At 38.1% G+C, this 15,248-nt stretch overlaps 1 protein-coding gene across 1 annotated transcript in view; it reads right to left on the minus strand.

Annotated features, from left to right (window-relative positions):
• Positions 1–4,118: 4,118 nt before the first annotated feature.
• ank2a (ankyrin 2a, neuronal) overlaps positions 4,119–15,248 on the minus strand; it is a 52,252-nt gene continuing 41,122 nt past the window's right edge. Inside the window, exons 34-37 of the mRNA XM_038271012.1 lie at positions 5,871–5,948; positions 5,120–5,251; positions 4,427–4,567; positions 4,119–4,333 (exon numbers count right to left, since the gene is read on the minus strand). Coding sequence (XP_038126940.1) covers positions 4,119–4,333; positions 4,427–4,567; positions 5,120–5,251; positions 5,871–5,948 — 566 coding nt within the window. The remainder of the gene's footprint in view (positions 4,334–4,426; positions 4,568–5,119; positions 5,252–5,870; positions 5,949–15,248) is intronic.

Genomic DNA, 15,248 nt, shown 5'->3' on the forward strand with positions numbered 1-15,248 from the left:
GAGAAGTGTAAAGTCAAAGTTAGAAGACACAGAGTCTGGGGACATTGTCCTGTTGCTGAATAACTTGTCCAGTTCAGAGTCTGACACAACTGACTGGGGGGACTCTGGTCTTGTGTCTTGAAAAAGATTGTCAAGACACAAATCTGTGCCTTCCCAGTCTGATAATGTGGATTCTGGGGAACAAGACCTGCTTCCTGATAACACCATACTGCAATCCATGCAAGCACTTGTGAACTGAGGAACAGGCGACTCTGGAGACATGGGTCTAAATTCACTACAAGACCCCACTGAGCTAGGAGAATGACGGTTTAGCTCAGAAACCCAACCCTCGACCGACAAAGGGCGATACTCTTCCTCTAACAGGAAATTGGATGAAACATCTGTAGACTCCAGCAAACTGACACCAATTATAGGCTCAGACTCCGTTTTAAAGGAAACACCCCTTACAACATCTGCATATGTCATAGGCCTGGCAGCAGCATGAAGGGGAGATGAAGTTAAAGTTACTGCTGTGTCTTTAAGTCTTGGAGGAAGTGAATCTGGTGATTCTGTGCGGTTGTCAACAAACATCTCCTGATGACAAATGTCAATCTCCTCCGCATCTGACAGCATTGATAGCACTGATCCTGGTCTATCTACTGAATATTGCAGGTAATAACTGCAGTGTTGCTCATGTAACTCACTGAAAGTTTCAGACAAAAATTGACCTTCAAATGATGCCAAAGACTCTGGAGAGGAAGCTCTAATATCTAACTGAGGCCTTTCAGTGGAAGGAGGTGTAATCTTTCCTTCCATGGGAAGTGTGTTTTTGTAATCAAAAGTTGGAAAATGATTTGAATGGAGTCCTTTGGCCACATCATCTTCAATATTTCTAGTATCTTTACATTCACAACTTATACAAGTTCGTCTAGAGTCACTGTTGGGTAGAAACAACAAATTTTCATCTGATAGAGCAATGGGTGTATTCTGAAATTGTAAAATATATTGTGGTTTCTTTACAAACTCAAAAACTAAGGGAGTGTTGGTTGTTTGCGTTTTTCTTACAAGTGTAAAGGTTTTAACAGCCTTTTTACTTTCTTCATCATTATATGTTTCTGAGGATCCCACCTTAAAATTGACACATACATTTTCTGGTTTCCCTTTTTCCATCACATCATTTTCTGACTGACCTAATAATAATAGGTTTTTAGAAGATTGTGACCTAAGAGTTAACTCAGAGGAACCCAGGTAAGTTTGTACATTTTTATTTGGTTGTGTTTTGGTTTTGTCACTTGTAAAAGGAAATAAACCAAATGTTCCATCATGACAAAGAACTTCCTCACTTCTGATATTTGCAGGAGCCTCACCTTTAGAATATTTAAAATCCACAACTGCAGTTTCCTCATTCTTTTCTTTCTTTTCTTTTATCTGAAGTGTTACTGAATCTGGATCCCCCAAAGTTTTTTCACAATTCCAATCTCTGAAAGATGGTATTGGAACATTTTTAGACACTTCAGTATCAACACAATCATTATCATAGTTTTGTGAACATGGAATAATTGATGAAAGATTGTCTTTGGATGCGTTAAGAAGCAACATAGATTCATAGTCTGAGTTGACAAATTGTTTTCTTAAGGACATATCTGGATACACTTCCTCGCAAGGCATTGCAATCTGAACATCATTGATCAGTGTTGGTGTTGGTTGGTTACCACCTGAATAAAGTAAATAGTAGTTACAGTATTGGCTTCTCAGTTGCGAGCGGGATGGTTCTGAGTATATGAGATCAAGAAATGAGAAGCTACACTGAGAGGATTGAGATTCTGGGGAAAACGGTCTACAATCCTTCTCTGATCCTGGAATAGAAGTTAATAACTCATGTGAAAATTGACTTTTATCGCACGTAAAAAGCTCAATTAAAAAATCATCAAATACATCTGAGGCCACAGGCATTCTCTTTTCAGCCTTCATATGTGAAACATCTGGAACAGTTTGACCATATGTAGGAGTCTGAGAGTCAGAGGACAGTGGTTTACAGAAATTCCATATATCTGAATAATGGGAAGTTGTACCCAATTCTGAACAAATGTTTTGTTTATCTTCATATGTAGGTAGGTACAAATCATTTTCATTGTAGTTTAGAGTAATATCTGGCAAGCTGAGTCTATTGGGATTTGGAGAAGGTGCCCAAGAATCTTCCAGTGTGTTGGAAAAGTCTGTAGGAAAAAAACATTTTGTACACAGGGGAGAATCAGGAGACATTGCCCTGTAATCACTAATTGACATTACCGATTCAGGAGATGATGCCCTAAACATACAGGTGTTTGTCATCAATGTATCAGCTGTGAAAAGGCCTGGTTCACTAACAGGTGAAAAAGAGTCAAACTGTTCTTCTGACACCAAGAAATCAGGGGTCAGAGGATGAAAATCAAAGAAATTTGATGGTGTTGTCTTAGTCACTCTTTGATCAATTTGAAGTGGAATGTGTGAGACAAATGTAGGACAAAGGTTTGTATATCTATCAGTTGAGTCACATTCCAAATGAATGCAGCAGCTGTTTGTTTGATTCTGTGGAAAACTAGCCTGATTTTTCCTTTTTTTGTCTGGTTTCATCATGCTGCACAAAGCTGTACCAATAATAGATCTATTCGATATGTCATCTGTTTCAATGTTTTCTTCCTCAATGAAAGGAATTTGTTGGAGATACCCATCCTTTTGTGCTTGTTCTTTAGCATTATTGTTTTTGTATGACATGACAGCTTTGAGTTCCAAATCAAAACATGAAGCCTGTGGAATCTTGTAATGACTTGACAAGACATCATCAGGTTCCTTCTGAGATATCCTACTTTGGCGCACTACATCTGTGGCATCTTCGGTCATGGCCAAAGTTGGCTTATTCATCTTTAGTTCTATTGCTGGTGACACTGGTTCATAAAGTTCAGTTAAAATAGATCTTGTTGCTTCTGTATTTCCAAGCATAAGTGTGCAGTCTAACTCTTCAGAAAGCTCAGTAAAGTCACTTTCAGCTTTGTCTGACTCAGACAGGCTTAAACCAAAGTCCCTGATAGATATAGATAAAGGTACATTCATAGCATTTGGTATCTGGTTTTTCTTATCCATAAACCCGCACTGCTTCAAGGGTAAGGTCTGACACCTGTCCAGTTTGAATAAGAGGTCAGCTTTGGCAGACCTTACACAATCATCTTTATTACAGCAGGAAACTTGGGCCTGAGCTGCTCGGCTCTTCGATGTCTCTTCTTTTTTACTGAAGCATGTACTTACTCGCTCTTCTGTATTGTGACTAGCAGAGTCTTGTGCCACCATGTCTTCTGAGTTCCATAGATTGGGATTCAATTCACTGTTAAAATAAAGAGATAGGTATAAAACAAGATTTTGATGACAGAAAATAAAGGGTAATAACTAGAAATGTAAAACAAATCTGGATCAGTTGAGGAGACAATAAGGACATAATGTCCCACACAGTGTTTGGGGTTGAATTTGCCATGTCATACCTTGATAACACTTAATTACACTTCATTTGACCAATCAAACCCAAATGTGTACATGTGCACCTCTTGTATTTGACTGGCACTACCACATGGCAATGAAATCAACAGCTGAAGTGTGAAACCTTGGTTAGTTTCCTTGGCACTGACTCTATCAGAGTGTTTTCGTTTTTTCAGACAAATTTGAGCTTTAATAGGCAGCGGTTTCTTACAAACAGAATGATCTGGAGCAGTGTATCTTGCCATATGAACCTGTGTTTAACTTGATGAGCCTAGGAGACCAAATTCCAGTCAGTTGTCTGGAGTTACATGCCACTGGCACATTAAAGTATAGGTCAAGCCCTGCCACACCTGACTTGGGCCTGGCAGGGCTTGATCCACAATTAAATTGTTAACCAGAGCAAAAAGAAAAACCTGATGTGAATAACATTTGATTTAAAGTATTATCTTTGGATTAGACATCTCTTTTATTGCGGCCAGTCCATTGAGTCGCTTGATGAGGAATTTTCTATAAAAATATGGGCCCCAATAGATTCTGTTTACTGACATTCCAAAGGTTTGCAAGTATGAAAATAGTTCACATTTCAGGTCCAAGCAATATTGCAGATTAAAGAATAAATTCAAATTCGTGATTTACTGTGGGATTTCGAGCTCCTCCAATAAATCCCCATGAATGCTCTCCGAACGGGTTTGTCCTGCAGGTTCTGCCCATGAAGGGATGTCCAGTAAGGAAGCAACTGAGAGGTCTTCTTCAGAGACGGCTGGGGGTGGTCTCCGGTCTGACTCTACCCTCCTCACAATTCTGGGGCTGTCTGTATCATCTTGAACTGAAGATAGGGCTACTGAGACTAAAACAAAAATGAATAATGGATTAGACTACAAGAAAACTGACACAAAGGTTACTGTAGTGTTTAAAAGGACCCTCAAAAAGGTTCGGCTACCTTCGCTGTGATCAAGGGTCTTTTCTATCTCTGCATAGGTCCTTGAAGTTTGCTCTTGAATTGACTTGCTCATCTGGGTTTCAATGAGATGGACAATATCCATACGGTTGATCTTCGTTAGTCTTTTTATCAGACAGTCCTCTGCAAAACATATAAAAATAATTTTAACAACCATTTACTATTTAGGTCTGCGTGATTTTTTTCAGATTTTTAAATTATATCCAAACACTCTTTGTATCTGGTACTAGTACTAGTAATAAACCATTAAAAACATAATAGAGAGATTTATAAAGTTTCCTGTCTACAAAATAGCTTTTCAAGTATTAATGTAGATTATGTCAGTAAAAAAGGGTATACAAAATGTCCTTCAACAATTGGTGAACTATGTGATGGTGAGATTGCTACATTGCAAAAAAGTAAGTGATGGAACCTAAAGCATTAAGGAAATTGAAACTTTTTTACAGCACATATTTTTGTGACAGCACAATTCAAAGAGCTGTATATGAAATAAACATAAGAAAAGAAAACCAAACAGAGAAAAAGCGCATCACAGTGGAATAACATAGGGAGAGACCCGATTGCTAAATCTCCCTTAGAGTGTCTTAATGTTCAGTGGCTAAAGTTTGTATGAACAAATGCAACAAAATCTAGAGATTGCCACATTAAAACATTTGTGATAGCATTTTTAAATACCTGTGGCATGTTTGCCTTCGCGCTCAACCCATCTTTGCAGCAAGGCATGACTCTGCTCTTGCAGGGAATTAGGATTCTCTATTCTTACTCGCTGAATATCATCCTCGCTGAATTCCAGTTCCCTTGCCAGCTCTGGGGTGATTTATAAGAAAGAGATTAAAATTCTGAACACAATATACTGTAGTGAATACAGGGAGGTTAACAGTGTTGAAAGTGGACAATGAATTACACTATATACAGACACACAAACTTTCTAAGTAGCATTCATTTACAATGGCACCTCTGTTCAGATTTTGTTTTCACTAACAGCTTCCTGTTTAAAGAGATAAAATCGTACTTTTTTTCTCATGAAACTACAAAATTTTTGTGTCTGATTTAAATATTCAATCACAAATAAATCGGAAATGGTAATGCCTATAGTACAAGTTCCACTGAAAAACTTTATTTTATGTGTCACCTTTGCACTTATACCGAAGGTAGGCATTTGGACCTAATAACAGTGATTCTATTCTTCATTTTATTTCTTGTATATTCTTAATGTGAATACCTCACAAAAAAAGGAAAATAGTGGCTTTGTAAGATTTTGATCAGTCTGGTGAATTAAGGCACACTCTACCTGAGGAAAATGAAAGTTGAATCTCCAAAAATCTAATCATCTTACAATTATATATATATATATATATATATATATATATATATATATATATATATATATATATATATATATATATATATGTAATTAACTGCTTACCTGTCCAGCTGAATCCAAGAAGATCTGCAATTATTGTCAATGTTTCCTCTTTCCTGTCAATGTCATCCTGCCAGTCAGCTAAAAAAAAGAAGGCAACCATAACTGAAAAAATAAATGGGGATGTCCTCCTGTTAAAGACAACAAACTGTCTCATATGCAGCATATACAAAACATAAAAAATATCCCTTTGTATGGCAAAACATAACTTCCTCAGGAATCAATGCTATAGGCTGTAAGTTCAATGAGGATATGTGATGTATTCATGGATGGTAACACAAAAATTGGATTACTTACGAACATAAAGGTCACATAAAGAAAACATGCTTTTAGACCATCAGTGTTAGCGTTGTTATTAATGTGTTGGTTAATATGTAAAAATGTAGAACTAGGTTGGTTAACATTAGTAAATGTGGGTGACTGTTACTTATGATTCCAACTGTATAATAATGCTGCATCAAAATTTTCAGCTTTTGTATCTTGAGATTGCATTTTCCCTCCGAGATAGTGGGAACGGATTAAATGCAATACTATTACTAATGTGCAACTGTGCCAAAAGAAATAAGGCAAAAGTACAGAATGGAAGGAACCAACTCCAATGTCAAAATAACAGCAAATGAATAATGGTGAGACTGTTGTTTGGAAGAGGAAAAGGACCTTGCTTCTAAAGAAAGAAGATAGACTAAAAGCCAAATTCGCCTTGAGCCATACCTGCTGTAAATTCTGGAGTCTGATCATCAGCGATTCTCTGCATCTGAGTTTCCACTGTATCATCCCAGGCAGGCCTCGATTCAAACACATCCTCTGTTCCACAAGATGGATGCACAACTGGCAGCTGACTGCCATCAGAATCTGAACTATGGGAGGCTTGTATGTCATATGTAAATATAACAGAATCTGAACTCATGTGACTGGCGCTGCTCATGTCATCAGCCTCTAAGGAAGACCTCAATGATGTTTCATTTATTGGTGGAGAACTTGAAATCTTATCACCTAAAACTTCCTCTTGGATAATTGTATTTGAGTTGGATGGGAAAATAGTTAATATGTTTGAGGGTTGACTGCTCTCAGAATAACTCCTACCATCTTTAATAAGAGCCCTGGTTGGTTTATCCTCAGATCTAGTTCTACGACTTGATTTTAGGATTCCTTCTGCTTTTTTACTAGTCTGAACCAGCTCTGAAATATGTGGTTCTCGCATTGATGATTCCACTGCAGCCTTGGGAATTTTTTGGATTTCCTGGGGTGGGGGGGAACCTTGACGATATGTAATTTCTATTACCGAGCACTGGTCTTCATCTTCATCAAATTCATCATCATCAGAAGACGAGGAGTCAGAACAAATCTTTTCAGAGTCTATCAAATGGTCAGCAACAGAGCTGTCTGATTGAAGATCAGCTATTGTTGTGTCCAAATAGCCTAGGCCAAGGCATTTAAGACTTTCAGCCTCTGCAGAAATATCTGTAAGACTCTTAGGAGCAGTTGGAGAAACAAGGTTAACGTCTGTAAGGCCACAGGGATCAATGTTTTCAAGCGATTTCTCAATTTCTGACCTTTCAAGAGTGGTTTCGGTGAAAGGTTCAGATGTAGGACTAGAAATTACATCACAGACATCCTGACTCAGATGTGGTTTTAGAGTTTCTTGAAGGGTTGTATCTGAAATAGCTGCCTCCAAAGCAATATACCCAACTTGAGGCTCCGTAATGTGAAAGAAAGAATATTCTTCCTCTTCTTCATCATCGTCCCTTTTTGTCATGTCAATGGCTCCACCTCGAGTCATTTCAAATAGTTTTCCTTCCTGAAACTGAAAAGGACTGGGGCTTTTCTCTCCACCTGGTTTCTGAATAGGTACTTTTTCAGGTGTTTTTTCCTCTGCACTTACAATACATATTTGTTCCTGACCTACATCCTGTTCCTTTAAGTCTACAGAATTGCGACTATAACACAATGTTAACTCTTCAACTTCTGAAGTTGTTCTGTAAGCCTTGAGTTTATTAAAAAACTGTGCCCCTGCTACTGGGGAACTCTCCTCTTCTGTCATGTCTTTGTCTAATTCTGCTATCAGGGGCACTGCGATGCTTTTCTTTGCTACCTCTTTCTGACTAGAAGTTACACACAATGAATCATCAACTAGCTGGATAAAGCTGCTCTCTTCAGCATATTGTTCACAGCTGTTGTCCAATATATCTTTGGAAGAAGTTTGTACAGCAGGGTCAAATTTTAGATCTATTCTGCTTTCCTCATGATCACCTTCCTTGCACAGTGTAGGGGCATCTAACAATTTGTCTGTCCTCACTTTTGATTCCTGTTCCATTTCATCAAATGTTTTTATCTTTATGGCTATCTTAAACATCTCTTCCTCTGGAGTGTATTGTTTATTGATGGTATCACTCACACTGTCATTACTATGAAGGGAGTCTTGGCTGATGATTGAGTGAACATTCTCATTTGAGCACATACTGACCCCCATTATTTGGTGTGTAGAGCTGGGATACTCATCATCCTTTATTTTACTTTCCACTTGTGGGACTACAGTTTTGTTCTCTAGTGCATTTTCAACACATTCATCTGTGTCAATAATTTTATCAGAAGCAAAACATGCTTTGAGCTGGGAAGCATAATCTTCATACACAGCAGTCCGTACTGGCATCGGTAATTGATTTTCCTTGGGTTGAGTAGGACTTCCTTCAAGAGAGTCTTGACATGGAGATTCTGTGTTAGGGCTTAGCTCAATTGAATCAGGAGACTTCTTTGATGACCTGTCTTCCATCACAGGGCTGGCCTCTAATGAATCCAGGTGGTATGGCTCTGGATCTGATTCATCAAACCCCTGAAACTGAAGGTTCTCTAGATCAGATGGTCGCTGTAATACATTATGAGAACAGGAAACCTGGAAAGAACCTTGTTGGAACTTTGAAGTAGCCTCTTCATATTCAGTGACCTTAGCTGAATCTTGGTCAATGTTTCCATGTTTGTCAATCATCTCTTCTAAATTGTCCCTTAAGAGGTTTGTTTCTTTGCAGGTCTCTCCGACCAGATCCTCTTCATAAAAGCTTTGTTGTGTCACAGATACTTCTTCAACATATTCATCTAGGTTACTTGTGAGATGAGACAGCATAGTTGATATATCTTTTTTGGCTACACCTTTTTGTGGGCTTCCTCTTCTTTCAACATAAACTTGATCAAGTTCAGGCTCAGACATTAGGGTTTCTTTTTGTTCTTTGACCACAACTCTGTCGGTCTTAATCTTTCCCTCTTCATTAAAAATATCGTCCATTTTATGCTTTATCACTTGCATTTCTTCGTAGCTCTCTTTGACCATATCTTCTTCGTGGTGACTTTGTCTTGTGACTGGCATTTGTTTAACATATTCATCCAGGTCACTTGCGAGATGAGACAACATGCTTGTCACATCTTTCTCAGAAATAAGCTTTTGTGGGCTTCCTTTCCTCTCAACACAAATTTGGTCAACTTTTGACTCCAAAACAATGTGATCTTTGACATCAGCTAAATCCAAATCAATGTTTTCATCTTTATTCTTGTCTTCTAAATGGTCCCTTAAGAGTTTTGTTTCTTTGCAGGTCTCTCTGACCAGATCGTCCTCATGATAGCTTTGTTGTGTCACAGATACTTCTTCGAGATATTCATCTAGGTCACTTGTGAGATGAGACAGCATGCTTGACATATCTTTTTCGGTTACACCCTTTTGTGGGCTTCCTCTTCTTTCAACATAAACTTGATCAAATTCAGCCTCAGAAACTGAGGGCTTTATTTGTTCTTTTACCACAACTTGATCATTCTTTATCATTCCCTCTTCATTAAAATTATCGTCCATATTATGCCTTACCACTTGCATTTCCTTGCAGCTCTCTTTGACCATATCTTCTTCGTGGTGACTTTGCCTTGTGACTGGCATTTGTTTAACATATTCATCCAGGTCACTTGCGAGATGAGACAACATGCTTGTCACATCTTTCTCATACATAAGCTTTTGTGGACTTCCTTTTCTCTCAACACAAACTTGGTCAACTTTTGACTCCAAAACAATGTGATCTTTGACATCAGCTAAATGCAGATAGATGCTTTCATCTTTATTATTGTCTTCTAAATGATCCCTTATGAGTTTTGTTTCTTTGCAGGTCTCTCTGGCCAGATCCTCCTCATAATAGCTTTGTTGTGTCACAGATACTTCTCCGATATATTCTTCCAGTTCAGTTGTAAGATGAGACAGCATGCTTGACATATCTTTTTCGGCTACACCCTTTTGTGGGCTTCCTCTTCTTTCAACATAAACTTGATCAAATTCAGCCTCAGAAACTGAGGGCTTTATTTGTTCTTTTTCCACAACTTGATCATTCTTAATCATTCCCTCTTCATTAAAATTATCGTCCATATTATGCCTTACCACTTGCATTTCTTCGCAGCTCTCTTTAACCATATCTTCTTCGTGGTGACTTTGTCTTGTGACTGGCATTTGTTTAACATATTCATCCAGGTCACTTGTGAGATGAGACAACATGCTTGTCACATCTTTCTCATAAATAAGCTTTTGTGGACTTCCTTTTCTCTCAACACAAACTTGGTCAACTTTTGACTCCAAAACAATGTGATCTTTGACATCAGCTAAATCCAGATCAATGTTTTCATCTTTATTCTTGTCTTCTAAATGGTCCCTTATAAGTTTTGTTTCTTTGCAGGTCTCTCTGACCAGATCGTCCTCATGATAGCTTTGTTGTGTCACAGATACTTCTTCGACATATTCATCTAGGTCGCTTGTGAGATGAGACAGCATGCTTGACATATCTTTTTCGGTTACACCCTTTTGTGGGCTTCCTCTTCTTTCAACATAAACTTTATCAAATTCAGCCTCAGAAACTGAGGGCTTTATTTGTTCTTTGTCTTCAACTTGGTCAGACTTAATCTTCTCCTCTTGATTTATATCTTCTAAATTATGCCTTACCACTTGCATTTCTTCGCAGGTCTCTTTGACCATATCTTCTTCATGGTGACTTTTTCTTCTGACTGGCATTTGTTGAACATGTTCATCCAGGTCACTTGTGAGATGGGACAACATGCTTGTCATATCTTTTTCATAAATAAGCTTTTGTGGACTTCCTTTTCTCTCAACACAAACTTGGTCAACTTTTGACTCCAAAACAATGTGATCTTTGACACCAGCTAAATCCAGGTCAATGTTTACATCATTATTCTTGTCTTCTAAATTATCCCTTAAGAGTTTTGTTTCTTTGCAGGTCTCTCTGACCAGATCCTCACTTTGGTGGTTTTGTTGTGTCACAGATACCTCTTCGACATATTCATCCATGTCACTTGTAAGATGAGAAAGCACGCTTGACATATCTTTTTCAACTACACCCTTTTGTGGGCTTCCTCTTCTTTCAACATAAACTTGATCAAGTTCAGGCTCAGACATTAGGGTTTCTTTTTGTTCTTTGAGCACAACTCTGTCGGTCTTAATCTTTCCCTCTTCATTAAAAATATCGTCCATTTTATGCTTTACCACTTGCATTTCTTCGTAGCTCTCTTTGACCATATCTTCTTCGTGGTGACTTTGCCTTCTGACTGGCATTTGTTGAACATGTTCATCCAGGTCACTTGCGAGATGAGACAACATGCTTGTCACATCTTTCTCATAAATAAGCTTTTGTGGACTTCCTTTTCTCTCAACACAAACTTGGTCAACTTTTGACTCCAAAACAATGTGATCTTTGACATCAGCTAAATCCAAATCAATGTTTTCATCTTTATTCTTGTCTTCTAAATGGTCCCTTATAAGTTTTGTTTCTTTGCAGGTCTCTCTGACCAGATCATCCTCATGATAGCTTTGTTGTGTCACAGATACTTCTTCGACATATTCATCTAGGTCACTTGTGAGATGAGACAGCATGCTTGACATATCTTTTTCGGTTACACCCTTTTGTGGGCTTCCTCTTCTTTCAACATAAACTTGATCAAATTCAGCCTCAGAAACTGAGGGTTTCATTTGTTCTTTGTCTTCAACTTGGTCAGACTTAATCTTCTCCTCTTGATTAATATCTTCTAAATTATGCCTTACCACTTGCATTTCTTCGCAGCTCTCTTTGACCATATCTTCTTCATGGTGACTTTTTCTTCTGACTGGCATTTGTTGAGCATGTTCATCCAGGTCACTTGTGAGATGGGACAACATGCTTGTCACATCTTTTTCATAAATAAGCTTTTGTGGACTTCCTTTTCTCTCAACACAAACTTGGTCAACTTTTGACTCCAAAACAATGTGATCTTTGACACCAGCTAAATCCAGGTCAATGTTTACATCATTATTCTTGTCTTCTAAATCATCCCTTAAGAGTTTTGTTTCTTTGCAGGTCTCTCTGACCAGATCCTCACTTTGGTGGTTTTGTTGTGTCACAGATACCTCTTCGACATATTCATCCATGTCACTTGTAAGATGAGAAAGCACGCTTGACATATCTTTTTCAACTACACCCTTTTGTGGGCTTCCTCTTCTTTCAACATAAACTTGATCAAATTCAGCCTCAGAAATTGAGCGGTTTATTTGTTCTTTGTCTACAACTTGGTCAGTCTTAATCTTCTCCTCTTGATTAATATCTTCTAAACTATGCCTTACCACTTGCATTTCTTCGCAGCTCTCTTTGACCATATCTTCTTCATGGTGACTTTTTCTTCTGACTGGCATTTGTTGAACATGTTCATCCAGGTCACTTGTGAGATGGGACAACATGTTTGTCACATCTTTCTCATAAATAAGCTTTTGTGGACCTTCTTTTCTCTCAACACATTCTAGGTCAACTTTTGACTCCAAAACAATGTGATCTTTGACACGAGCTAAATCCAGGTCAATGTTTACATCATTATTCTTGTCTTCTAAATCATCCCTTAAGAGTTTTGTTTCTTTGCAGGTCTCTCTGACCAGATCCTCACTTTGGTGGCTTTGTTGTGGCACAGATACCTCTTCGACATATTTATCCATGTCACTTGTGAGATGAGAAAGCATGCTTGACATATCTTTTCCGGCTACACCCTTTTGTGGGCTTCCTCTTCTTTCAACATAAACTTGATCAAATTCAGCCTCAGAAACTGAGGGGTTTATTTGTTCTTTGTCTTCAACTTGGTCAGTCTTAATCATCTCCTCTTGATTAATATCTTCTAAATTATGCCTTACCACTTGCATTTCTTCGCAGCTCTCTTTGACCATATCTTCTTCATGTTGACTTTTTCGTCTAACTGGCATTTGTTGAACATATTCATCCAGGTCACTTGTGAGATGGGACAACATGCTTGTCACATCTTTCTCATATATACTCTTTTGTGGACTTCCTTTTCTCTCAACACATTCTTGGTCAACTTTTGACTCCAAAACAATGTGATCTTTGACACCAGCTAAATCCAGGTCAATGTTTACATCTTTATTCTTGTCTTCTAAATCATCCCTTAAGAGTTTTGTTTCTTTGCAGGTCTCTCTGACCAGATCCTCTTCATGATGGCTTTGTTGTGTCACAGATACCTCTTCGACATATTCATCTATGTCACTTGTGAGATGAGAAAGCATGCTTGAAATATCTTTTTCAGCTACACCCTTTTGTGGGCTTCCTCTTCTTTCAACATAAACTTGATCAAATTCAGCCTCAGAAATTGAGCGGTTTATTTGTTCTTTGTCTACAACTTGGTCAGTCTTAATCTTCTCCTCTTGATTAATATCTTCTAAATTATGCCTTACCACTTGCATTTCTTCGCAGCTCTCTTTGACCATATCTTCTTCATGGTGACTTTTTCTTCTGACTGGCATTTGTTGAACATATTCATCCAGGTCACTTGTGAGATGGGACAACATGCTTGTCACATCTTTCTCATAAATAAGCTTTTGTGGACCTTCTTTTCTCTCAACACATTCTAGGTCAACTTTTGACTCTAAAACAATGTGATCTTTGACACCAGCTAAATCCAGGTCAATGTTTACATCTTTATTCTTGTCTTCTAAATCATCCCTTAAGAGTTTTGTTTCTTTGCAGGTCTCTCTGACCAGATCCTCACTTTGGTGGTTTTGTTGTGTCACAGATACCACTTGGACATATTCATCCATGTCACTTGTGAGATGAGAAAGCATGCTTGACATATCTTTTTCAGCTACACCCTTTTGTGGGCTTCCTCTTCTTTCAACATAAACTTGATCAAATTCAGCCTCAGAAACTGAGGGCTTTATTTGTTCTTTGTCTTCAACTTGGTCAGACTTAATCTTCTCCTCTTGATTTATATCTTCTAAATTATGCCTTACCACTTGCATTTCTTCGCAGCTCTCTTTGACCATATCTTCTTCATGGTGACTTTTTCTTCTGACTGGCATTTGATGAACATGTTCATCCAGGTCACTTGTGAGATGGGACAACATGTTTGTCACATCTTTCTCATAAGTAAGCTTTTGTGGACTTCCTTTTCTCTCAACACAAATTTGGTCAACTTTTGACTCCAAAACAATGTGATCTTTGACACCAGCTAAATCCAGGTCAATGTTTACACCATTATTCTTGTCTTCTAAATCATCCCTTAAGAGGTTTGTTTCTTTGCAGGTCTCTCTGACCAGATCCTCTTCATGATGGCTTTGTTGTGTCACAGATACCTCTTCGACATATTCATCTATGTCACTTGTGAGATGAGAAAGCATGCTTGACATATCTTTTTCGGTTACATCCTTTTGTGGGCTTCCTCTTCTTTCAACATAAACTTGATCAAATTCAGCCTCAGAAACTGAGGGTTTTATTTGTTCTTTGTCTACAACTTGGTCAGTCTTAATCTTTTCCTCATGATTCTCAACACAAACCTGATCAAAATTTGACTCCAGAACTATGTGATTTTTTAAAACAGCTGAATCTGGCTCAGTGTTTCCATCTTTTTCAATTTTGTCTTCTAAATTATACCTTAAGAGTTCGGTTTCTTTGCAGGTCTTTCCGATCGGATGTTGACATTGTTCTACATTGAAGTCCCCCGTTTTAGAAACATATTCCTCTTTTTTGTCTTTACTTAAAGGAAGACCAAAAGTTATTTGATCGCAGCTTTGGTGGATATCAGAATTTTCTACTTTCTCTGACCTGAAATGAGAGGTTGTTGAGTCACCACTGTTGTCTGAGTCTGCCAAGCCTGCATGCTCTGGACTTTCAGGACTGCTGGAGTTGATGTCTCCACTATAAAAAGGGCTGTACTGAGACTCTAGATGTATGTCAATATCGCTTGATAACTGTTGGTCAGTTTCATGATCAAACAGTGGATAACTGACATTTGATAATGTTTGAGTCTGCCTAAACTGCTGATAATGAATATTTTCTTCCAGCTCAGCCTTTATGACAGGACTGAAGTCCTCAGAAGGTC

The sequence above is a fragment of the Cyprinodon tularosa genome, unplaced genomic scaffold, assembly GCF_016077235.1.
Source record: "Cyprinodon tularosa strain WSP-4 unplaced genomic scaffold, ASM1607723v1 ctg788, whole genome shotgun sequence".
Classification (NCBI taxonomy): Eukaryota; Metazoa; Chordata; class Actinopteri; order Cyprinodontiformes; family Cyprinodontidae; genus Cyprinodon; species Cyprinodon tularosa.